This window comes from Myiozetetes cayanensis, unplaced genomic scaffold (genome assembly GCF_022539395.1).
Source record: "Myiozetetes cayanensis isolate MyiCay16 unplaced genomic scaffold, myiCay2020 scf29, whole genome shotgun sequence".
Lineage (NCBI taxonomy): Eukaryota > Metazoa > Chordata > Aves > Passeriformes > Tyrannidae > Myiozetetes > Myiozetetes cayanensis.
The window spans coordinates 5,470,540-5,495,859 of NW_026087510.1; the positions used below are offsets into that span (position 1 = coordinate 5,470,540).

The 25,320-nt window shown below is 53.2% G+C and overlaps 1 protein-coding gene across 4 annotated transcripts; it reads left to right on the forward strand.

Annotated features, from left to right (window-relative positions):
* Positions 1-181: 181 nt before the first annotated feature.
* On the forward strand, positions 182-24,926 carry DIXDC1 (DIX domain containing 1). 4 transcript variants are annotated; one of them, XM_050323008.1, is made up of 20 exons: positions 183-401; positions 8,064-8,193; positions 8,646-8,771; positions 9,656-9,905; positions 11,012-11,119; positions 15,572-15,684; positions 15,792-15,940; positions 17,360-17,449; positions 17,526-17,579; positions 18,016-18,066; positions 19,052-19,156; positions 19,406-19,459; positions 19,964-20,056; positions 20,141-20,212; positions 20,885-20,971; positions 21,113-21,274; positions 21,384-21,450; positions 22,424-22,532; positions 22,691-22,799; positions 23,593-24,926. In XM_050323008.1, exons 1-20 carry the CDS (start codon positions 342-344, stop codon positions 23,671-23,673), a joined length of 2,070 nt encoding a protein of 689 aa, XP_050178965.1. In that variant the 5' UTR covers positions 183-341; the 3' UTR covers positions 23,674-24,926. The 4 variants fall into 4 exon arrangements, with proteins under 4 accessions (XP_050178964.1, XP_050178965.1, XP_050178966.1 ...); XM_050323009.1 differs by having other exon boundaries at positions 11,018-11,119; XM_050323007.1 differs by having other exon boundaries at positions 182-401; positions 19,964-20,212.
* Positions 24,927-25,320: the final 394 nt, after the last annotated feature.

The window sequence follows — 25,320 nt, forward strand, 5'->3', positions numbered from 1 at the left end:
CCCACCACCACCACCACCACCACCACCCCGAGCTCAAGTCCTGCATCTCGCAGGCGGAGGCGTTTCCATGGGAACGCTGTGACATCCCTCCCTCCCTCCCTCCTCCTTCCCTCCCTCCTTCCCTCCCTCATCCCTCCCTCCCTTCCCGGGCATGCCCACTGCGAGCCCTGACTTTGGCTCAACTCTCGCCGAGCCCCGAGCCCTGCACATATGGGACGATGAGAGCGGTCCCCCATGAGCTCCGAGCCTTTGTCTCTGCGAGGAGAAGGAGGAGGAGGAGGCGCCCGGAGCTGCCCCGCGTCCCCTGAGAGCCTCGCCCGCCCGCGGGCTCCCGCAGGACGATGCTCGCCTGCCTGGCCAGGGGCAGTTTGCTGGATATTCTGCAGGAGGGCTTCACAGAGGTAAAAAAAAAAAAAAAAGAAGTATCCAGGTCCCCCAAACCTCGCTTCCCCGCGTGTTTTTTCGCAGGGATTGTCGCGCTCCGAGGGAGCGGAGGAGAAGGGGGACAAGGAGTGGAAATTCTGCTGAGTGGAGGCAGCACTCAGTCCTGCTCTGAGCCGCGGCCGGGGCGGATGATTCGAATTCAATTCGCCCATAGGGCTGTTTGGGTTTTGTTTGTTGGTTGGTTGGTTGGTTGGTTTTTATTTTTGAGCGGTTTGTGGCTGTTTTCCATCTGGTGCTTTTAGCTCGGAGTTTTTATTCCCTCCCCGGTTGCTTCACTGTGGTACCAGTAAATAATACAAACTGCGGGAGGCTGCGGGTTGGTTTGCTGTGTGGAGCTGACTCCTCTCCCGATGTCTGAAGGTTGTAAATCCGCTTCGTGGACTCACATTTCTTGGGAGAGGCTGACAAAGAGCAGGCTGGCTCTTTGGTGTGGTTTTTTTCTCCCCCCATCTTTTGCTGTAAGCTGAACCTCCACGGGACTGAAATTCAGCTTGGTCGGGAAAATGTAATTTTAAAAGTGTTTCTTTATTTGCTTATTCTGCCGTTAGGAGGGTAATAAATCATAAAATAGGGAGAAGCAGCAATTCCAGAGGTGGGAATCCTGTGGCTGTAGTGGGGGGGGTGTGCAGTGTGATTTCCCTCCTTGGGGTGCACAAAGAATTGGGGTCTTTATGGACTCAGCACAAAATACCAGGGCAGAACACGCTGAAAAGATGAAAAGGGAGAAAAATTGTGGGGGCTTTTGCTGGAACCAAAGGGTGGCTGCTGTTTGCCTCCTCACTTGGGAGCAGGGACAGTCTCTTGGGGTGTTTTTCTCAGAGCACACAGAGTTTTGTTTGGTGTTCGGTGATTCCTCCTCCCTGCAGAGCTCACGGGGCACGAACATCCCTGCTGGGCTCCACGGGGAAAACAGAATCGGGGGGGAAACTTGAGCCTCTGAGCTCGGCCCGGGGTCTCCTTTGATCGCCCAGGGTAGCTGGAAATGCTCCATCCCCTCCTCCACAGAGCATCCGTCTCACTCCCAGCCAGCAAAGGTCTTGCTTTAGCTCAGGCTCACACTTCCTGTGCTTGAGGGCAGCAGATGCTTCTCAGGCATAAACTGATAGTGCCCTGTGTACTAAGAATATAATTGACGTGATATAATTAATGAAGGGGACACGGAACGGCGGCGTTCAGTGCTGGCCCCACCCCGGCTGGCTGGTTTTTACCCAGCTGGGGAGAAAACCGCCCCTCTCCCACCGTGAAAAGAGATTCAGCCTGGTGTGTCCCACCCTCTGCCACAGCACAGGCTGCAGCCTGTAACAAAAGTTGCCTTCACCCCACAGATGAGCTGCTCAGCAAGCTCCTGGGGGTTGCAGAGCTCAGGTGCATCCCTACACGTGCCAGGCATGGTCCTGTTTTCTCCGGGGGTATTGACTGTGTGTCTCCATCTCACCAGTTTTGGTCAATAATCCGCGCCTGGGAGGTTTCCCAGGACGCCACAGGCGAGTTCCTTTTGTTCTTTGCACTGTTTCCCCCCTTTCTGTCCATCCTCCTGAGCGAGAGCCACCCCAGGCAGCCCAATTACCTCGTAATTAGGGCTGGAGAATGCCCTGTGCTCGTCCCCTCTGCAGCCCAGGCCTGTTCTGCTCCACAGGCCATGTGGCACTGATGTTTTCTCCAGTCACAGCTTGTAAAGGGGGCCCTGCAAGCTGCAATCTCAGTGTGCCCCCCTCCCTGAGCCCCTGGCCAAAACACCCCCTGGGCCCTGTCACCTGCAGCACCCAAACGGGGGGCTTGGTTTGATGTTGAAATGAAGCCCCCCTGGGCATCACTCCCCGGCTCATTAAGGGGCTGCCCTGCCTGTCCCTGCTGTTCAGCAGGCTCTCACCCTGCTCTGAGGCAGATAAATAATTCAGTGCCACAGCTGGATGGTGCCACGGGGCCGTGTGGCTGCTAAAAGCAGCAGTTTGTAATGAAAGGAACCACAGAGAGCGGGGTCTCCTCTGTAGAGACTCTGGCCATGTGGCCTCAGCCTGTTCTCCCTCCTCATGGAAATGCAATTTATTTGAGGTACGTGTTGACACTTCTGCTGCCAGTTCCCTAAAACAGATGGGGCACAGAGGACTGTGCCAGAAACTGCCCTGACAGCTCCAAGGCATCACTGAGCCTGCATTTTAACAATAACATACCTTCTCCTTTTCGAGTTGGAAGATCATTTCCTCCTGCAGATTTAATTATGTGGTTGCTTGTGTGTAGTGAGTACTTTAAAAATAGATATTTGCACCCACCCCTCCCCCAGAGATTACGCTGAACAAACAATCCACTCCAGAGAGGATGTGCTGGCAGGGAATTTTCAAGAGCCCAGGCAGAGGTTTGATTTGAAATCAGGGTCTCCAAACAGCAGCAAAGTGAAGTTCAGGGTTGCCAGCCAAGGCTCTGCCTGGAAGTGGAAATACCTACCCGTTTCTAGGTGAGAGCTGCTGCTCCCCAGGAAGTGCTGCAGGGCAGGCAGGGCCGTGTTCTCTCGCCTGTTCTCACCAGACAGCCCCTCACCAAGTGCTTCATGGAGTATTCTCCATCAAATAATGGGTTCTTCCTCTCTGAGTGGCTGCAGGGGCAATTCCTGATTTCCCACATGTACAGTCTCTCCCCTTCACTCTCCAAGGTTTGCTCTACCCTTTGGGGGATGTGATGAGAATGAGATGCCACCCTGCCTCCTTGCCCTGGGTTTGGTTTTGGTTTGTTTCTCTGGCTGGAGTTGTTTTCTGGCAGTGAGGACTTGCTGCTGGCCTGGCCCTGGCAGCCCTCCTGTTCCCCTGATCTGTGATAAAAAGGGCTCTGCTGCTGCCGTGAGCCCAGCACCAGCAACTTGCAGCAGCCCTGTCCGTGCAGGGAGTGCTATTTCTGGCTAATAGGATTCACCAGGGAGAGCTGTTTTGACTTCTGGCTCCCTCATCCCGTTCAGCCCTTCAGGACCAGCCCATAACTGAACACTCCCCGTGGCAGTGAGTCCCCCAAAACACACGAAGCCCTTTGGAGAAGCTGCTGTTTTTGCACAGCAGGGCCAACCAAGCCTCATCTCACATCAGCTCGGTGTTGCCGTGACTGGGCAGGGTTTTCACACCTCGGGGTTTCACACCTCGGGGTTTCACAGCCTCTCTGCACTGCTGAAGCCACAGGATGGTCAGGCTGCAAAAGCTGGGTCTGAAGAACCATCTGAACCTTTGCAGGTTGTCTGTTGGGCTGTAATTCTGCTAAGCCTTGACCAGAGGCATCAGAGAGCACAGCTGGGGCTGCCCACTCCTGCATTCACACACAGATGTGCTCCAGCAGGCGTTTTTTTTTGGCTCCAGCAGGAATTCTCAGCAAGTTTTCCCCCCCAGCCTTGTGGCTGGCCAGCTAGGGAAGGATGTATTTGCTGTTCTATAGGATTAGGGGTGGAGCAGTTGGGATTCAATCCCTGCCTGAGGTCCCCTGTATGTGAAAGCCAGGCTATTACTTGGCCTTCCCTTGGCAGGGTGTATTCCAGAGCATCTGCACAGTCACACCCACAGATTTCTTACTGTCAAACCATTTTGCAAGGAACATAAAGATTGCTACAGCTGCTCTCTGGATGGAAACTGAGGCTGCCACGCTCACAGCAAGTCGCTGGCAGAGGGAAGAAAAGAGCCTGTGTCCTAAACGTGCCTTTTAGTGCCCTTCAGGGAGCCTCAAGGGGTGTCCCTTCCCCTCTCCTTCAGCTGGAAGGTCCTTTCCTGCAGGAATCCCTGAGCAGTCAGTCCCACCCTGTGCTCAGCCCCTCACAGGGCTGCCTCTCCCTGCCTGCTCAGGGCTGGGGATGCATCCTGCTGGAGAAGGAACAATGCTCCTTTTCTTTCCCAGGGCATCAGGGGATGTCTCAGTGCAGCTTGTTTTGACAGACCTTGGCCTCTATTTGGGTGTAGTGGAACCATTTGATAACTCAGGGTGAATCATGTGCTCCCAAGCCCTGGCAGTTCACAGTCAGAGCTCCCCTGTGGCTCAGCTTTTTGCCAGTATTTGCCTGTATTTTTGCCTGTGTGCTGGCACACAGATCCTGCCTGGGTGGGAGAAGGGCCTCAAATACCCACTGAGCAGAACCCCTTCAGATCTGAGTGGTGCTGCTGGTCCAGGGTCTTACATTTGCAGCACCAAGCTCTTTCACAACACGAAATTAATGAAGTGCCACTGTGTTTAGGCCCAGGTAGGAATGACTTCATCCTGTCCTGGAAGCTGGATGCCTCTGGAATGGAGCATGGCTGCTGTTGGCTTTACAAGAGGTGAAAATCCAGGTGGTAGAAATAATTTAGGGAGCTGGAATGGAACTGAGCCTGTTAATGGGTAAAGAACTGTGGAACACGTGGAAAACTTGGCAGTCAGAAATTCCCTGTCCTGCTGGGCAGCTGGGAACGAACAACTTCTGCTTTCAAGCAAGAGTTTTCTGGAAGAGGAGCCCTGTGGGTGCTGCTGGTTGTCCTGGCATCACCCTGGTCATAACTGGGTGGGTGTTACTGTTGGCCCATCAGGAGCTGCCTCAACGCGTTGAACAGCCTGAGTCACATTGAGGCAGCAATTTTGAGGGGGGAAAAAAAAATAAAGAAACCTTCTGCTGGCTTTGAGAGCAGGGAGGAACGTTCTCTTTGCTCGTGAGTTTTTGTTCTCTTGCTTCTGCAAAGGCCTCCCCAAACAATGACAAAAATAATCGCGGAACCGGAGGAATGGCGGGTGGAAAATTACAGCTCCCATCTAATTAAGGTAATGCCAGAAAGCTCAGAAATCACACAAGGCCTTGGACAGCACGTCCTGATGCAATTAGGCTGCTGCAGACGCTTGGTCCAGTGCTCTGAGCAGAGGGAACACTGACAGCCTTTCATGCTGGGACCAGCCCCGTGGCACGAGGGCTGTTCTTGCTGACCTTGTGAGACCTGGGGCTGGGGCACTGCCCATGGCAGGGGATAAAGGAGAAGCACAGATCCTGAGAAATGTTATTCCAGCAGGATTATTCCCCAGATTTGGTGATAAGGAGAGATTCAAATTCATCACATCAATGTAGAGGAGTAATCTGTGTCCAGAGGCAGAGAGTGTTCTAGGGGTCTAGTGAGATGGCAGCAGGGAGGCCAAGCCACTGGGAGGCTGAAGAATGATTTTATCCATGGACAAAGGCTTGCCCAACATCAACAGGTGCAATACCTTCATCCCAGAGAGGTGAAAATGAACCTTATCCCCTGGCTGTGAACTGGGAGCACAGAGATGTTTGCTCCTGACCTCCAAGGGCTGTGTTCCTGTAGCCAGGAGGGCTGAACCACTTCAGGGTGGTGCTCAGAGCAAAAGAGATCCAAAGTGGCAAGGTACAGGTAAATGTGGCTTTTTTTGGAACACAAAGCTGTGTTAATGTAAACAGGATTAAGGTTAACTCCCCCATAATCCTAATAACGTGTGTTCTGTATGGTAAACTTTACACTAGGCTGGTTTTCCTCTGGAAAATTCTGGTTTTGAGAGAAATGCCAGTGAGGAGTAGGGCAGTGTGAGCCCTGGCAAGTGTGAGATCTGACTGAGCAGGAGTGCAGGCAGAAGTGGACACAACCTTGGCACGGGAAAGGAGGAACACTTTTGGGGTGTGTTATCCACCTCCTTATTTGCTCCCAACCTTTTTTTTTTAAGGGCTCTGATTCCTTGAGCTGGAGCTGTGGCTGTGCTTGTGTTGAAGGCATGACCCTCAGTGTCACCACCCAGCTGATGGGGAGGCCACAGAGGAGGGTGAAGCAAAAGCATTTTTGACTCTTCAGCTTAAAAACTGCCACTGGGGTTTCTGCTGAGCAGCTTGGGGGGGCCTTTGCCCCTTCGTGCATTTAACAGCACCTTTTAGGTCACTAAAATTTGATGTCTCTTATTTTCTGGGGAAGTTCAGTCACGTGCTCACCTCAGCTGCCAGAAGTGCTCCCTGGATTTTTTCAGCTCTGCAGCAATCCAAGCCTCTTGCTAAAGTCATTGGAGCTTTTAGGCTTTGGATGCAAGACTAGGAAATGCTGATCAGTCCAACTGTCTGAACTTCTGCAGGAAAATCTTGTGCTTTAATGGAAAAATCCCCAAACCAACCAACCAAAACAACAGAGTCAGTCTGTTAATGAAGTGTAAGTCTGCAGAGTCCCAGCAGTCACTGGTATGAAATTACTTTGTACTGGTGACTTTCATATTCCATTGCCTCAAAAGCCTCCTTTTAATACTCAGAGTTTAAAATGTAAATGCCCTGGGATTTAGGAATGACTTTTTTTCTTATAATAACAATGACAACCTCTTCGTGCTTTTAAGAGACAGACACTGAAAGCTTGCCAAAAACGCTTCCTTATGAATGCATGAAGAATGCTCTGAGAAAAGGAACAGAAAACAAACTGCCTAGTGAAAGGGTCTTTTTTTTTCCCTTTAAATGAGGCAGGAGTGTCTGAGTGGAAGAGCCATAAAGAATCCTGCAAATCCTGCCGATGTTCTGTGGGCTGGGATGGGGCTGTGTCCTCGTGGAATTAGTGCCAGTTTGTAAAATGGTTTGGAAAAGCAGAAAACAAAAGACCTGTGCTGTCTGCTCCAGCAAACCTGCCTCAGATCTGCTGCCTTTTCCCCCCAAAAGCCACCAGGCTGCCCCCAGCCCATGTCCCCTCCCAGCTCTGCAGCCCTGCTGAGTGAGCAGAACTCACTGAACGCAGGTCCAGGCACCTTTCTGAGCCAGCAGAGCGAGCCATGTGGGATTAAAGCTGGATTTCCTATGTCAGGATAATTAAGAGTGAAGCTGTGACCAGATTGTGACTTTGATGGGCTGTAAAAGCATAAACTCTGGCATCGCTGAGATAACGTGGAAGGGGGACTTAAAACCTGCTGCATCGGCACAATAACGGGAAGCTTAGTGAAAAGAGAGGTAATCCCATCAATGGATCAGTTTGTTTACCCTCCATGTCCCACTCCAGCCCTGCCCAGAGGGATTTCGGTGTCACCAGCAGCCCTGCTCGCCGTGGAAGGGTCACAGAGGGTGGGGTGGAAAGGGAAAGGTCATTTCAATCCTCTCTGTGCCTCGTGGTCAGTTGTGCCAGATGGGGGTTTGTGCTGGCCAGGAACCTGAGCTGGCTTCCCTGGCAGCACCCAGAGCCACGGGAAGGGGCACCCAGGGCACCCTCCTGGGAGTGCTGTGGAGGGAGAGTGCTGGCCCTTCCAGGAGATCCATCCTGGTTGTCCTGGCAGAGTTCAGGTGGGGGATTGCTCCTTGCTCCTGCACTGTGGGGTTTCTGCTTTCCTGGTAAGTGGATGAGAGCAGCCTGGATGGCGCAGTGAGCGCTGTGGGTGAGCGAACTGTGGCACCACAAAGGAGGGGACGACACCATCAAAGGACAGAACAAGCTCTTCCCTCAGCCCAGGAGTCCTGACCTGCTCTCTGCGTGTTCTCCCTGTCCTGGGGTGGGCTGAGCTGCCCCCCCAGCACGCAGTGATGTCACTCAGTGCCCAGCAGAGACCTTTGGTGTTCATTCCCGAGGGCAGAAGCCCGAGATCCGTGGAGATGAAAGGGAGAATTGAGGGCTGTGTGACTTGCCCTGAAACGGCCGTGACGTGCAGGCGTTTCTGCTTTCTATTTTCAGCAACAGCTCCAGGCATATGTGGCCTGGGTGAATTCCCAGCTGAAGAAGAAGCCAGCAGTAAAGCCAGTGCAGGACCTGAGACAGGATCTGCGGGATGGAGTCACCCTGGCTCTGCTCATTGAGATTGTAGGTCAGTGATGCCATCTGGCACTGTTTTTCATCCTGCAGTTGTGGCTCTGGTGGGGAAGGGGCTGCCTTGGCCCTGGCAGCTGTCAGGAACCCTGGCAGATGTTGCTGATGGTGTCAGAGCTTGAGGGGCTGTGGGGGAGGGACTTCCAAAGGAAACAGTCATGGAGCAGATCATAAGTGCAGTTCCATCCAGCCCTCGTGTTTTAGGGGCAGTTACAACAGATGTGCTGAAACCTGTCAGGCAATACGAACTCCCACCTTAAAATAAACCCAGTACAGTCTCCAGCCCCATTATCCCTGGCACTGGGTACCCTGTAAGCAGGACAAGAAGCCACATGTGCCTCCTGCAGTCCCCAGACAGGAGATCACATCAGTCCCTGCACCCACAGCTGCTCCTCTGAGGGTACCAAGCGCTTCAGTTCCCCTCTGAAAAAGCTTTTTCCCCTCCTTCAGCTGGTGAGAAGCTCAGTGGCATTGAGGCCAACCCCACCAGCCAGCAGCAGATGAGGGAAAATGTGGAGAAAGTCCTACAGTTTGTGGCATCCAAGAAGATCCGCATGCACCAGACATCAGCTAAAGGTACCCGGCCCTGGGGGTGGCACAGGGGGGTTGTAGCTGCTGAGAGCTTGTTTCTCTCTTTGTTTTATGTCAAACTGATAATGTATTAGTGGATTCATGTATTAGTTTGTGGGGGAGTTTTGGGGTTTTGTCCCCTGTGGTGCAGTGGAGGTTTTGGGTTGGAGGACAGTGGTAGCAGCGCAGTGCACTGGAAAGAAAAAGAGTGCCTTTTGTCCTGCTACTGAGCACTCAGAAGCTCAGATATTGGTGCAACGAGGAATACAGACCCAGAAATCTTTTCACTACGAGGACTTGTAAACCTGCTCTTCTATGGGAACATGATTCTGGTTCACTGGAAGCCCAGGGCACTGCTCTCACTCCTCCTGTGAATCAGGAGGAGACCCAATGCACAGTCACATGGCTGTGGCTTGGTTTGGTCAGGGCTCTGTGTACCTCAGTTGACTACACTGTTTTGGAAAACCTTAGTCTGGAAGAGTGGCTGAGCTCTGCCACGACATCTGAGCTGGTTTGTAGGCTGGGGGAGTGCCTGGTGTGGTGCCATTAAAACAATTAACATCTGCAAGGTGCTGCCACCAAAGAAACACGCTGCTGCTCTCTGGTCCTGTGTGTTCTAAAGGAAGGAAACTCTTGAGAGCTGGCAGAAGTCACTGCTGGGGCGGTGGTGAGGCTGCAGCACCCGCTGTGCTTCTCCAGTGAGCGCTCAGGAATTCTGAGCTGCCTCATCAGCTGGAAATGGCCACGCAGGGAGGGCTCAGAGCGTTAAACCTGTGCTGGGTGGGTGGCAGGGGCACTTTGCAGAGCTGGGCACCAGCGCTCCTGCAGGGTTTAGCGCTCGCTGGGGGCACCTCCTGACGCTGACCTTGGCTTCGCTTGCGTTTTTGCAGACATCGTCGACGGGAACCTGAAGTCCACCATGAGGCTGATCCTGGCCTTGGCCGCCCACTTCAAGCCGGGCTCCGGGAGGGCCGTGGGTGCCAGCGGGGCTGGCGCGGTGGGGAAGGGCTGGGCAGCGCCCCTGGGCAGCCACAGGCCCCGCTCTGCCGCTGCCATGGCCCAGGGGGCGGTGGCTGCCCTGGCCGAGGTCCGGCAGGACGTGCTGCACTCCGGCCGGGACGTGTTCCGCCACAGGCACCGGTGAGGAGCTGCTCCCTCCTCCTGGGGGTTACCAGCTGCGCTCAGTGCCCTTGGGAATGGGTGTCCTGACAGCCCCTGGGGCAGGGCAGCCCCTGCTGTGCAAGCTGGCACTGCTGTCCCACACCCAAACGGTGCCCTGACCCGGCCTGGCCGCCTCGGGAGGCACCGCAGGGATCCCAGGCTCTCCTCAGCTTTTACAGCAAAAGAACAGCTGGATCTCTTGTTATCTCCCCAGAAGAGAACAGTGAGTTCTGGGCAAGGCAGAGGGAACTGTGCTGCCTCGCTTTCCCGCTGAGCACAGCGCCCTTGGAGCTGTCTCTGTGGAGATATTCTCGTATTCTCCAGGGAAGTCTCAACTCCAGGTCCTGCTGGGGGATCTGGGAGCAGTTACACCCCAACCTGAGGCACTGAGAACTCTGTACAAGCCCATCCTGGCTTCTCCCCTGCTGCCCATCCCAACGTTACCCCCACTGCTCCAGCTGGATTCAGGGTGCTGTGTGCTGACTTCTGGTGATGCTGGAGGGAGGTGATCCACCTACACAGGGAATGTGCAGGTCCATTCCACATTTAACCACTTGCAAAAGGTGCTGTTGTAGGTTATTATAACCGTTATAATAATAATAATAGCAGTGACATTTAACTGGAAGCCAGATGGTCTGTTGAGGGTTCAGTTTACACAGCTGAAGGTCACCTGCCCATATGATACTGGCTCAAGGGAGTACCCGTGAGGCAGTTTGGAAACGAGGTTGAAATGGGATATTTTGTTGAAAAACTTAGAGGTTTATCTTGCAAAGGCCTTGGACCAGGAGTTCTTCAGCAAAGCCAGTCCTTGTGCTGCCTGCAGACTGCTCTTTCCTTGCCTTCCCAGAGCTTGTGTAGTTTTCTAGTTACAGAATTAGGGATGAGTTCAAAAGGGCAGGGCCTGTGTTCCCCTCACACCAAGAAGACGGGATGGGGATCCCTGACAGGAGAACTGGTGTTTTTCCTGGCTGTCCCCTCCTTCTCACCTTCCTTTCATCAGCTTTTCTACCTTCCCTCTTGGAGACAAGAAGAATTTCTGCTCCTGTTGGACAGGGCTTCCCTCACTGTGTGATTATTGCCTGCAGAAACAGCAGCATGGATGAGGAGATTGAAAATCCCTACTGGAGTGTCCGGGCACTGGTGCAGCAGTATGAGGGGCAGCAGAACGTGCCACTGGAGTCCCACTCCTCCAGGTAAGGCATTTTATTGCCAAGAGGTGTCCTTTGTGTGACATTCCCTAAAGTGCTGGTCCCTCATCACCATCATCTGGGTGTTCCTGATGGAAAGGGGCGTTCCCAGAATATTGTGTCTGCCTAACCTGCAGGATGAAGCCTCAGGAACCAAGCTGGGGGCCACGTGAAGTGGTCTGCTGCCACTGTTTTCGTGGATATAGGAGAGAGAGTGGATGTGGGAGAGCTGGAATGGCTTTCAAAGAATAAACTACTCCCATGGGGGAGCTGACCCAGCTTCAGAGCCAAGGAGAGCCCTTTTCCCCCAGAGAACGAGAAACTACTCTAAGACAAGGGGCTGTGTTACTGAACACACTGGATCTCCCTCTGGATGTGGTGCTTTGCTCCATTCAATCCCATCTGGAGCAGATGTGAGGGCAGAGCTGCAGCTCTTTGGTTCACAGTTCCCTGTCCCCAGTGGAACTCCCAACTCTTCTCTGCTGTCTCCTTCTCCTGCCTGGGTTTTCCCCTGGGTGCCTCAGCTATCCCCCTCTGGTTTGTGTGGGAGTGAGGGCTTCATTTTCCAAGGACAGATTGCTTCTGAGGGCTCCTCAGCAGGCAGGATCTCTCCACAGGGTTTTCCAGGCTGATTTTTGTTCTCCACAGTACAAATAATCCTCTGTGTTACCTGGGAATTCAGGTTGCTTGGCCCAGCAGAGGAGAAAAACCACGAGAGTTTGTGTTTATCCCCTGAATTCGTTGTGTATCACTGAGGGCATGTTTATAAATAGCCATTTGGAGGAGCGTGGGGCTCCCAGCGAGCCAGTACTGGACCAGTGCCTCCACATGATGTCAGCAGCGTGCTTTTGAGGCTGTTGTTCCAGGGGAGATGCAAAAATTCCGGGCTTGGCAGCAGGATTTGATGGCCAATGTCACAGGACCTTGGCGCTGACTCTTGAACTGGGATCTCAGTGGGGCAGGGGGTGTCACTTGGTGCTCCCTCCCCATCCTCCAGTTTAAGGGGGCTGGGGTGTTTTATCTGCTCTTCCACCACCCCCCCAGGCATTGTCAGGCAATGGTGTTGGCCCACGTGTGGCTGGGTTTTGGCTGCCAGCGAGGATTTCTCTGCACATCCCAAAAATCACGGGGGTTTATTTTTCCCCCGTCACGTCACGAATTCTCTGCCCACCAGGCAGTGGTGATGTTACTGCTGATGAGACAGAATGCAGCAGGGATCTTGACAGAAGCGATCAGTGCTTACCCAAAACTGGGAGCAGTGTTCCCTCCAGCTCCCAGGGATGTCTGTGCTGACACCAGGCTCTGCATGATGAAAACAAGATGCTTTCTGTTCCCTTCCAGGGAGAAATGCTCTGGTTTAGTTCTGAGAACTGGTTGAGAGAATCAAGATGGTCTTTGATTAGTGAGAGATGTGCTTATTAAGTGCAGCCACCCCCCTTCTCCATCTGATCCCAGGGCAGCTTCTTCCTGCATTAACTCCTCGCTCCGAGACCTCCCAGCCTCAATAACAGAATTCCCAGAGACGAACCCTCCAATAAGCGGAGGCGATCGGAAATGATTCATGGAAAATTTGCCAAAATCAGATGATTCCCAGGCTGCCGAGCCCCTCACCCAGCCACCTCCCTCTCCCCTCCCCTTCCCACCAGCATTCCCTCCCCCACCCCGAGCCGGGGAGAAAGGCTGAGGCTCGCACAGCCCGTGTGACAGCAGGAGGGAGAGGAGCTGAGGCAGCGAGGAAGGGGAAGCCTTTCCTGGGGCTGGGAAGAGCCGCCCAGCCCGCAGCCAAGGCTGGGAAGCGCCGGGAGCCCACGGCTTGCGGGACCCGCGGGAGATGCTCGGAGGCTGGAGAGGGCAGGATGGGCTGAGAAACACCCCCGGCAGCCCCGGGGAGCGAAAGGAGCGGCTGTGCGGCTGAGCGAGATGCAGCGGCGAGGGAGAATAACAACCCGAGAGGCAGAGCAGCGGCAGCCAAGCCCAGGCTGCAGAATTCCCTGACTCTGGAATCACACCCGCTCGTGGGGGCTGCGGATCTGCCGTTCCTGCCGAGACCCTGAGGGTTTTTTTTTGGGGGTGTTTTTCCTTTTTTTTTTTGGTTCCTGCCGCGATTTTTCCAGCGATCTGGCTCGCAAACCTTCCTCCAGTAGTTTGACAGGAGCTGGCGTCCTTTCCCCCCTCCTCCCCAGCGCTGGATCAGGGACAAGGCATGCCTGCATCCAGCATCCTGAGGCTCCCGGGGAAACGCGTTCTGTGAGGCGAGAGGTTAAAGTGGGATCATGGGAGGGAAGCAGGTCAAATGGTGAGCGATTGTGGCCGTCGTGGTTTCCAACAGCGGGGATGGGGCGTTTATTTAGGGGTGAGAACTCGGGGCCCTCCAGCCTTGGCCGTGCAGGCACCGGCAGCTCCGGGACCCGGGGGAGAAGGGATGTGGGTTAAGGGACCAAGTGGTAGAAGGAATAAAGTGGAACAGTTTGCATCGTGAATGTGTCTTGAACAGGTTTAACTTCCCCAGCAGTTATTTCTGCATGCTCTGGTGTGAATGGTTGTGTACTTTAAAGAGCGAGTTACAGCAGGGGGGGTTTTGTTCTTTGGTGGGTTTGACTGACACAAAACCTGTGTGTTCCCAGAATTAACTTGGTGAGGGATGGGGCAGCCTGACCTGTGCTGCTGCTTCACCTGCCGCTGGTTCTGTCACTGCTTGGCACGTTTGGGGGCTTGTTGATGCCATCTGAGCCCACTGGCCCTTCAAAACAGGAAAACTGCCTGGAAAAGGGTCTGTGGACATGGGAATGTAAAACTGTCTGTGTTGTGCAGACCTGTGGGGACTGCTTAACCCACCTGGGGTGCCTTATATTGGCTTTGGAATGTGGATCCACTGCCAAGAGAGGCAGATTTGGAAGAGGAGAGTGCTGTTTCCAGGCTCACATCCCCTCGTTTTTCATCCTCTCTAGTTCCCTGCCCTCGCCCACCCCTGTGCCAGCACCTTCTCCCCCAACAGTTGCTGGTGGTGTTTTTCTAGGGCAGCTCATCCTTTCATCTTTTTTGCATGGCTGAGAAGCAGCAGAGCCTTATCAGGGTGAGGGCACTGGAGCTTCAGCTGAGAATATTGGAGGGGGAATATTGAGAGCTGTTCCTCGAAGGAGGTGAAATCCAATCCCTCCTGGAGTTCCTGGCCCTGTTGGATCAGCTGGGCTTCCTGCCTGCACCTGTGCTGTGTGAATGCTCCATCCTCTCCTCTGAGCCTCGTTACATCATGCAAACCCCACAGAACTGCCTGGGCTTCCAAACAAGATAAAAACCCCTACAGTTTAAACCTCATAATTTTATGCTGTGCATAAAGGAGCAAGGAGCAGGAGGAGGGAGCTGGTTACAGATGTTGTATAAGGAAATACGTGTGGTGAGGGGCCGCTGTGATGGAGTTAAAATTCCTGAAGGTAAATCCCCTGAGCAAAGCCTGGACCCCTTTAACAGTCCTGCACCCACCTGAAAGGACAGGTACTGCAGCTCTTGGAGATTTCCAGGAAAAGAGGATTATTCTTTTCCTTGCATTCCTCTTGCCTTTAACGTGGGGGGAGTGTGGCCCATGAGAAGCAGGCTGCAGGTCTGTAATATAAATGAGGAGGAGGCTCCCCTGGCCGTGGGAGTGGGGCAGGCAGGAGCAACAAGTCATTTCCATCTCTATTGCAGGGCTTTTCTCCTCCTGTGGGAGCTGTGGGACACGCAGCAGCAGTGCTGGGAGGATGCAGACAGGCGAGCTGCTGAAGCCTCTTATTTTTTCTAAACCCTATTTTATTATTTCCACAGTGTTTTCTTTTTGTTCTCTTGCCCTTTTGTGTCTGTGTTGGGGTGGTGGTGGGGGGAATGAAAAATTAACTCCTGCTCACGCTCACAGGGATTAATTCCCCCAACTTTCGAGGTACATTGAATGGGTCACTGAGCTTCAGCCACCTTTTGGTGTTGTCTGGGTGATGCATTTGGGAAGAATTTCTGGAGGGGGAAAAAAAAAAAAAAGAAAAGATTGCTTGACCCCTGCCAGTCAGCTGAGATAGCTCCAGTGAAAATATGTGGGTACTTTGAAGTAGTTTTAATCTTAAGAACAGGAGCGAGTGGGATCTGACTCTGAGAAATATTTTACCCTTGGGATTTTGAGTTGAAGTGATGCTTCTGGAAGCTGGAGCAAAAGATGAAGCAAGCCAGGGTGGCTTTTTGGTCAGACTTGTGGTGTAAATTTATTTCTGAGTGAGTGTCTGGATTCTGTGGTGTCAGCCTCAGTCTCACATCCTGTTAAGGAAAATGAAGGGACACACTGTGGTTGTCACTTGGCTTGTTGTGGCACTGGCATGAAAAAAAAAATTACATGCCCGGTTTGGTTTGTGAAAGGCCCCTCCAGGATGCAGATAACTGTTGGATGAGGGTGGTGCTGACCAGCACTAAAGCAGCTGTTCCTTCTCTCCCCTGCAGCCTCACATCACCCAGCCCTGTCCACAGTGCAAAGAGTGAATCCACTGTAGCCCCCTCAGAGGAGAAGGAGAGGCTTGTGATCCTCCAGACTGAGGAAACAGAAACTAAACCAGGTACCTTGCAGATAAAGCTTTACTGGGGCTTGTCTGGGTGATAAACCTGCTGGGAAGTTCCCTGGGCTCACCTGTCTGCCATGGCCACATCCATCTCTCTCTTCCAGAGGAGACCGATTCCCATCTCCAGCCTGAGTGGCAAGCAGGGAACTCTGGCTCTTACTTGGAGAACTCATGGGAGGAGCAGCTTTTGGAACAACAGGACCACTTGGAAAAGGAGATGGAGGAAGCAAAAAAGATGATTTCAGGCTTGCAGGTAATGGATTTTCTTCCCAGCCAGTGTTCCCTTGCAGGGAGGGAGAGGGAAGGGCGTGCAGAGAGGAAGGTTCTGTGGCTGTGAAGACTGAAAATCGGTGATATTAATCAATAGTAATGGAGATGGGCTGGGGGAGGGCAGAGGGCACTGAGTGCAGGTCAGAGTGGAAGCACTGCAGGGAGTCTGAAGCAGAGCCTGTGTTTGGAAGGTGGCTGTGTCTGGCTTTTGGGTTCCCTGTCCCGTGGGGCTGTGCTGGCCCTGTGTGTGCTGTCAGTGCTGCTGGTGCTGTGCAGGGGGGTGGAGATGCCCCAGTGTTTGTTTTCCCACGTGCTGGGGGCTTTGTTAGAGCCTGAGAGAGCGGGGCAGCCCCCTGTGATTTGTGATCAGAAGTAATGCAGGGAGACAAGGGATGGCAGGAAATCAATCAAGATTCCCAGGGCTGATCAGGGGTCACAGTCCCGCATCAGTCTCCCCAGGAACGAGGCTGAACCATCATATTTGGCACACTCTCCACACAACTATTTATCTGTGGGACCCTTTGCAGTCCCTCCCTGACCCTCAGCCCAGTGTGTTTGACTCCCAGCCCCTGATCCATATGGTAAAGACGCTGAACTCTCTCAGGAATATCCCTTTTTGTTCGTGCTGGGAGCCCCAGTGGCTCTGGATTGTAAATATTTATGTGCCAGTAAACAAAGCAGAGCCTGTGTGAGAAGCACAGGCAGCTGGGTGGGCACTTTCCTCGGGGACAATGGGCAGGACACAAAAGATCATTTCCCCCTCCAAAATAAAAAAAAAAAAAACACCAACGAAAAAAACCATTCCTCGGTTCCCTGGTAAAATCTGGTTGCATTGTGTGCCCACTGGGAGCAGGGAGAGGAGGCACTGGGGGCACTGGCATGGCCTGTTCTCCAGCCCTGGGTGTTCCACAGGGAGGGGGAGCAGCTGGCACTGCTGCCCCTCCATCCCCTGGGAGCAGGGACAGGCAGCTGATGTCACCAGCCAAGAAATTGGATTTGATTAATCGATTTTCCTCCTCTTGCTCAGTACTCAAGAGCCTCCAGTTTGAGAGAGTTTTGACTGAAGTGCTGGGGATCTGACGTGGTGCTGAAACTGAGACTGACTTTCACTGCCTGGCAGTCTGAATCTGAGTTGCCCTTGTTTGGTGTCTTTCTGTGAGGGGAAGAGAAGTGGCTGGCAGACCTCTGGGAGAGCTTTCTCAGGGGGTAAACCTTCTTGTTCGTTCCTGAAAAAAAAATGTGCCCATTTCTGAGGGGGAACGAGTCAGCAGAAGTGGAAAATGAAGCTGTTTAGAGGCTGATAGGAATGACTCTTGGCCAGAGCTGCAGCTCAATCATTTTTCCTTTGAAACCTCTGAAGAGGAGAATTTTTTTTTTCTTTCTTTCCCTTTTATTTTCCCAGGCTTTGTTGCTCAATGGCTCTTTACCTGAGGACGAGCAGGAAGGGTCCTTTGAGCTCTGTGAGCGTGGGGCCTGCCCTGAAGAGCAGCTGGTGAGCACATTTCTGTACCTAAAGCTCCTGCCAGCTGCGCTGCCAGCAACAATAACGGTGATATTTTTGCCTCCAGATCATAATCCGAAGTCGCCTGGACCAGAGTGTGGAAGAAAACCAAGACCTAAAGGTTGGAGGGACAACAGGTGGAGGGGCAGAGAGGTTTTGGGCTAGAAGATCTTTGCAGACTGTCCTGTTTAATCTTTTTTTTTTGGGGGGGAAATGGGGTAATGATAGGGCAGGGTGGACAACCTGATGGATGATGTGGGGGATATGTTATGTTAGAGCTCTGGGACCGTGTCTGATGCTGGGAGAAGGATTTGGTTTTGCCCTGAAGGACGGATCTGGGGGACTAGGCAATCATTTTTTTGCTCAGAACTTCATTGGCAGGGGTTAAGGGAGCTGCTTAGCTATTTGTCACGTTTGTAAGTCATTAAAACTGCTCGTGGATCTGTGGGAAAAGGTGGGATGTGCTTTATTTTTCCTGCAGCAGGTGTCTGGAGACAGGGGACACTGGCTTTGGGGTGACAAGGTGCCATTTAATCAAATTGTGTTGCATTTTGCAGAAGGAGCTACTGAAATACAAACAAGAAGCTCGAAACCTGCAGGGGATAAAGGTGAGGAAAGGGGACACTTCAAATATGACTGGCAGAGCTTTAGAGTCTCCTGCAGCCCATGAGTGGGGCCAGCAGCAACCATCCACCTCTGAGGAGTCTCAGTGGGGAGGGAGGTGTGTTGGGGGGCTTGGAATTGGGGGATCCTGGGGTTTGTTTCTGGCCCAAGGCAGGTACAAGCAGTTGGGGTTCCTGGTTTCTGTTCTGTCTGTAGCACTGTGCTCAAATTTCCACTCTTTTTTTTCCTGTTTCTCCTAAACAAAATATGAGACCTGCCTGGTTTTCTAAGCTCTTTTTCCCCCTCTCCTGGTGCCTTGGGGTGCACACAGCAGCACTGCCCCAGTGAACTCCTTCTTGACAGCAGAGGAAAAAGAGCCCGGGGAATCCTTGCCCTCCTCAGAAACTGTTCAGTTCCTCCCTCTGGAGTTGTGAACACTGATAATCCACTCCTGAGCCAGAGGTATTTTTAGAGCTGCCTGTCATGCTGCTGGGAGGGAGCAAACAGCAGTAGCTGTCCAAGGTGGAGCTCTCGGGCCCTGAGTGAAAGGTGCAGAATTAGTCCTGACTTTGGCCCCTCCAGAGAGGATTTCACTGCACAACTAGGTCACACTGAGAGCTTAAGTGTCCCTGTGTCCCGGGCTGACATTGGCCTCCCTGTGCCCTCTGGGTGCTGCAGATGGGTGGCTGGATCAGCAGCTGAGGGCACTCCAAAGGCACAGCTGCTTCCTTCCATAGGAGCCACTTCTGGAGTGGGAAGTTCAGGCTGAGGCACAGAAACCCCTCTGTCCCAACAGCTGGGATGTTGGCAGGGCAGGCACTCTGGGGCAGGAGAGAGGCTGGAGGGCTGAGGGTGCTGTCTGTGCACCCCCTGCTCTCCTGCAGCCCTGGGTGGCCCCAGAGTGTTTTGGCCACTGTCCTGGGTCACTCCCTCCTCAGGGCAGGGTCTCTGCCCTCCCTGCCCCTTCCCACAGAGGACATCTCTCCCCAGGATGCCCTCCAGCAGAGGCTGATCCAGCAGGATGCTTCAGTCCTGCAGCTGAAGCAGGAGCTGCTGAGAGCAAACATGGACAAGGAGGAGCTGCACAACCAGAACGTGAGTCACTGCTGAGGTTATTTTAGGAGGAGGTTTGGTGGCCCTGGGCGAGCAGGGGGCATTTTGGCAGGGCATGGGCAGTGTCTGGAGAGAGGAGGACACGGGAGGGACTGTCCTGTCCAAGTGTTGCCATCCCTGGACACACCAGCTCCCTGAACTCTGCGGATATTTGGTCACCCTGTGGCACAAGGGGCAGGGATGACTGGTTAGGGAGTGCCTGTCTCACACCTGTGTGTGGTGTTTCTGCAGGTTGATCTTCAGAGGAAGCTGGAGGAGAGAAACCGGCTGCTGGCAGAGTACAAAGTAATGGAACTCTTCCTTGGAGGCTTTGGGGGCAGCATCTGGTGGCTCTTCAGTTTTGGGCTTTTTTTTTGTGTGTGTGTGTGTCACCTCTGGGAATGGCACTGCAACTTATCCACAGCAGTGATGGATGAGTATTTGTGAGGATGGTGGAGGGATCAGGTGTTCTGTGTTCTGCCCACAGGTTTTCGTTGTATATATTTTCTTTTTCCTGTGATGGCTTGATAAATGCCTGCCACTTGTACCTGCCAGGTTAGGCTGAGCCACCTGGTTGTCCACTGATCCCTCAGGAACCTGTTTTCTCTGGGAGAGCTGTCTGGCCCTGGCAGGGGCACTCTGGGCAATAACAACCCCCCAAAAAAACCCCCAAACTCTGGCACTCAGCTCTCAGATGTGGCTGGAAGGACACACACTGTGCAAGGCACCGTGCAGCTGCCACGATCCCCTGCCCTGGGGAGGTGGCTGTGGGCTCTACTCACGTGGATTCCCTTGATTAATGTGTTGCAGAAGGAGCTGTGCCAGAAGGACCGGCACCTGCAGCAGCACCAGACCAAGCTGGACGAGATGCTCAGGCAGCTGTCCGAGGCCAGCTACCAACAGGTACGGACTGGGGGGCTGCACTGGTGCCCTGGCACTCACCTGGCTGGCTCAGTGCCTGTGTTGACTCCTCTCCTCCCCTCCCAGGTGGATTTGGAGCGGGAGCTGGAGCACAAGGAGGCCCTGCTGGCTCACTGCATGAAGAGGGAGGCTGAGGAGGTGAGGGCAGCCTCGGTGGGTGGTGTTTGCACCCTGTAAATACCTGCAGAAACCCTCCACCTCATCCCACAGAGGCCTGGCTCTGCAGTCTCACTGTCAGTGCCTGAGCAAGGCAGTCAGACCCCACAGAGCACCCAGATTCCCAAAGCTGCCAGCACTGAGCACTCTGGCTCAGCTTCTCGTGTCGAAATCCCGAGGGATGAAACAGTGAGGGGAGCGCAGGGGTCGGTGGGAGCTGGAGACTCTTGGCTTCCATCTCCATCTCTGACACTGGCAAGGGGTTAATAAAGCAGGGTTGAGCTTATCTCCTCCTTTTCCTGCTGAGCCTGGTACTGAGCACTTGGCTGGGGCTTGGTGGACAGGCCAGCCCTGATACCTGACCCTGCACAGTGCCACCTGAACACTGACTATTCACCAGAGCTTGCAGAGCCCTGGGATGCAGCAGCAAGCCCTTTCCAGGCTCTACCTCCTTTTTTCCACCTGTATTTGAGGAGCCAGGTTTGTGCTCTGATCTGTGGGACCACCTGCACGTTCCTTAGGGAGTGTTTACCTGGGAGAAGGTGGGAGTTATCATCACTGACATGGAAAGCTTTCATGCCCTCTCATTTTTGGGATTTTGGGGGAGTCCTAACACTCACATTCCTCGTGGCACCTGCTTTTCCCCCTGCCCAGGTGCTGGCTTACAGCAGCCACAGTGCTCAGAGCAATGGCTTTCTCCAGACAGCAGGAAAGGGAGCCGCTCCCACGGCCCACCGAGGGGTGAGTGCAGCTCGGGGATGCATCCCTGACATCCTGGAAGCCTTTATCTTCTTAAGGCAGATTTCCCCTCGTTAAGACCCGTGGTTTTAGAAGGGCAGGAGGCAGCCTGGAGCCAGCCCTGACCCGTGTTCTCTCGGGCAGGCAAACGACCTGCAGCTGGTCCGGGATGCCCTTCGCAGCCTCAGGAACAGCTTCAGCGGCCACGACCCCCAGCACCACACCATCGACAGCCTGGAGCAGGGCATCGCCAGCCTCATGGAGCGCCTGCACCGCCTGGAGACGCAGAAGAGGCAAGAGAGAAGGGTAAAAGGCTCCCCAGGGCACCCGGGCCGTGCCCCTCGCGCGCAGCCCCGAGCTGAGCGGCCGGAGGGCTCCAGCCGGGGGTGCCACTCTGTGCCCGTTCTGGCCGTAGGTGCGGGGCAGATCGCCGGCCAGCAGAGCCACCAACGAGTGCAGAGACTCCTGGCCTCCCAAATCCAGTAGGTGCCTCGCAGCTCCTGCCCCTTCCACTGCCTAATTCCTGGCATCCCCCTGGGGATGTGCCCCCTGCACAGAGCAGCTGCCCTGCAGAGGGGAGGGCACACAGGTACAGCTCCTTGCAGAGCTCCAGCACAGTGGGAGCCTGGGTGGTTTCAGCAGCACTGCAGCATAAATAACCACAGGAGTCGCTGGGATGGGTGGGAAGAGGGATGTTATTCCAGCTTTTCCTGCTGCTCTGCACCACCTAGTGGGCACGGATTACTGCACAGTTCCCTCCTTCTTGGGTGTTTTTATTTCCTCAGTTTCGTGTCAGTAAAACAACACCAAGGCCATTGCCATTTGTGTTCTTTCCGTAGTTCCCTTCGTTTATTTTGGGATTCCCAGTTTTTTAGGAAAAACAGAGTTAGGTTGAGTACTTGAGCTGCTTGACTTGATTTGCACAACTCAAGCTGATTTTTGTATCTCTCAGAGTTGTTTTTTTTTTCCTTCCTGTTATCTTTCTTAAATTAATTATTATTATTTCAGTAGTTTCTCAAACATTTGAGTCTGTAAGGGTATGGTTTCCAAGCTGTTTCAGTTATGTTTTTATTCCTGGTTTTTCATGTCATGTCAGGGTGTTCTGTACCCTGATCTATACACCTGTTGTTCCTGTTCCTACAGCAACTCTTGTTTTCTTCTGGTTTCATGTGCTGTTTCAGTCTCACTGTGCTGTTTCTCCCTATTCCTCATTGCTTTGCTGAACAGAAATTGTAATGAGAATAATTAGAAGTGCTGGATACAATATGTGTTCATATACATATGGAGTATGTAAATTCAATATACATATTGAAGGGAAGGGAAGCAGGATACCCAGGCAGGGAGAGAAACACAAGTGAGCAAAGAAAAATCAATGCTCCACCACCCAGGATGGGAAGGGAAGGGGACAGGGGATGTTTCTCCTGGGTGGTAACGAGTTCCCTTGATGCCTTGCAGAGCTGCCTCACTCTCACAGCACCCCAGTGATGAGCACCAGTGCCTGCACCAAAGTGCTGTACTTCACCGACCGCTCCCTCACCCCCTTCATGGTCAGCATACCAAAGAGGTGAGCTGGGCCCTCAGAACACCTCCCTTGATTTTCTGGGGGTGGTCCCAGCCAGCACAGGTTTGCTGTGCATTAGCTGGACCTTTGGATTTCCTGCCGCTGGCTGGGGGAACTCCCTGGAGCGCTCCCGGAGCTGATGGGCTGGTTTTCCCTTGCAGGTTAGGGGAAGTGACCCTGAAGGATTTCAAGGCAGCTATTGATCGGGAGGGAACCCACAGGTACCACTTCAAAGCCCTGGATCCGGAGTTTGGCACAGTCAAGGAGGAGGTAAATGTGGAATTGAGCTTTTGCTGCCTTGGGCTCGGTGCCAACACACGGCCCTGGGGACTGCGGTCACCTCACCTTTAAACTGATGGAATATCAGAAGTTTCCCCCCAGGAGGCTGCAGATGAAGATCTTCTGGTGCTAAAACATGTTTCCATGCCCAGCCAGAGCAGTTCCATGACTGTGATTGCTACTGCCAGGGGGCTGCAGAGCCCCTTGGGCAAAGAGCACAGCCAGTGTGTGGCACAGCACTGTCCAGGCAAAAACCCAGACTGCACTTCTGGCCCTGCCAGGGCCTTTATAAAACCTGTTGCAATGGGAAAGCCTATATTAAAAGTACACTTTCCTACTGTCTTTTAAAGGTTTTTCAGAGAGAACTGGGTTTGTGGCATCTCTTCCTTCGTGTGCTGCATTATACAGCCCTGTTCATGCTCAGGCTGGTGTTGGTGTGGATTGGACTCATTAAAGGTTGTTGGGGCAGTTCCTGCTTCACAAATTGATTAAGACAAGTGCAAAGGGTCACCCTCCCTGGGGACAGGCAGCAGCAGCAGCTGGAGACTGTAGTCTGGATCAGAAAAGGCATATTTTCTATCTTTAGTTTACCGTTTTTTAAAAAAAAAAAAAGCTAATAACAGCAGTTAAAGAGGCCTGGTCTGTTTTTTGGTCTTTTTTACCTAAAACCTGGAAAGATGACTTTCACCTCAGCTGTGTCTGTGATCTCTGGGTTGTGAAGGGAAATCTGAGCTGGGATCTGACTCCCCTTTTTTTTTTTTTTTTTTTTTTTTTTTTTTGGTAGGTATTCCATGATGATGACATCATTCCTGGCTGGGAGGGGAAAATCGTGGCCTGGGTGGAAGAAGACCACGGGGAGAATTAATGGAGCTTCCAAGCCTTGTTGCTATGGGAACCTGCGACTGCCTGCCGAGCTCCAAGGGTGACCAGCAAGGCGGTGAGAGCTGGGAGGAAAGAGACCAACTCGAGCTGCCAAAAAAAACCCACAAACCACCCAGCCTCTCTGCAAACAACGGGTACTGCATGTGGTGTGCATGGACACTGCCCCCTGACCCGCCATGCCCAGCTGGAGGTGCTGTCCTGGGACTGGAAGGACGGGTCTGTGGGGAGGAAACACCTTTGTCCTGTCAGCGAAACCCTGGAGGCCTTAAAGATGCTCTGCCCCCTTGTCTTGCTCCCCTGCTCCTGTGACGTGTGCTGGGGGCCCACCTGGGCACTTCTGAGCCTGGTCCCTTGTGCTGATGTTACATAAATGTGCACTGATGGCAGCAAAACGGGAGTCAGAAGAAGCCGCTGGATTACGGGAGCTGAAGGCTAGGACCAGCTTTTGTCCCGGACTTGCACGTGGACTTTGTGGACATCTCCAGCCTGACAGTGCCTGTCCCGGGGAGGGAACGGTCTTCTGGAGGTTTTGTGCATGGTCTGAAGCAAAGATCACCTTGGCAACGCTCCCTTTCTCCCAAACTCAGGCTTCCATTTCCCGCCCTGCTTTCCCCACTCGCTCTCCAAAGCTGTCCTGGCTCCCGGGGCCCTCGGGCTTTGCTCCGTGGCCGTGGGCACTGTGGGATCTCGGTGCTGGTTTGTTTGCTGAAGGGTTTCACGTGTGGAACTGAGCTCTCCCTGCACTCCTGCCCTCTCCCCTGTCACCCCTGTGCACAGGCATCACTGTGCTGCTGTCCGCCCACTGCCAGGGCCACCCTGCACTTCCCCACACCGCTGCCCTGGGATGCTGGCTCCTGCAGGAGCAGGGAGCTTGGGAAAGAACAAGCCCCAAAATCCCCGAGGGTGGGTTTTGTCTCTTTGGTTCTGTGGTTTTATGTCTCTGTGTTGCCTGTCTCTGCAGCCACTGTGGGCTTGGGAGGCCAAATGGCAAGTCAGGGAACGGGAATGAGCATTCCTGGTACCCGTGGCCCTTCCGTGGGTGATCTGTGTGTGCTGTGCATGAGGCTGGGACAAGGGGGACCTGGTTTTACTGTTTTATATTGACATGTCCTTTTGTAAACATGTTCTTGGAATTATTTTGTACCGATTTACATTTGTCTGAGGACTGTGGATATTTTTATACTAGTGCAAGTGCTCTCTGTACATTTCTGCACGCATTATACTGTGTTTTACTCATTTCCTGGTGGATGCTGAAATGTTTTGTGTTGTCTTCTGTTAACACAACACTGGGCTTGTAAATTTTATGCATTTATTTTTTTTTACTATGGAAATCCAGCCAGTTACTACTGGGTTTTATATTTTTGCCAGCTTTAATAAGCAGCAACAATAGTATTTATTTTCTCACTGCTTCACTGTCCAGGAGGTAGCTCAAGGCTCTTATGTTTGGCACTGACTCCAGTGGGTTTATTTGTGGATCATATCCAGGGCTTGTCTTTGTCACTGCTTACAGTTTGTTTATTTCTGTTAGACTTTCCTCAGGGTTACTTTCCTGTTCCTGTACTCATAACTTGCTCTTGTAACAAACCCCCCTGGAGTGAGTGGTGGAGAAATTACAGGATCACAGAGTAGC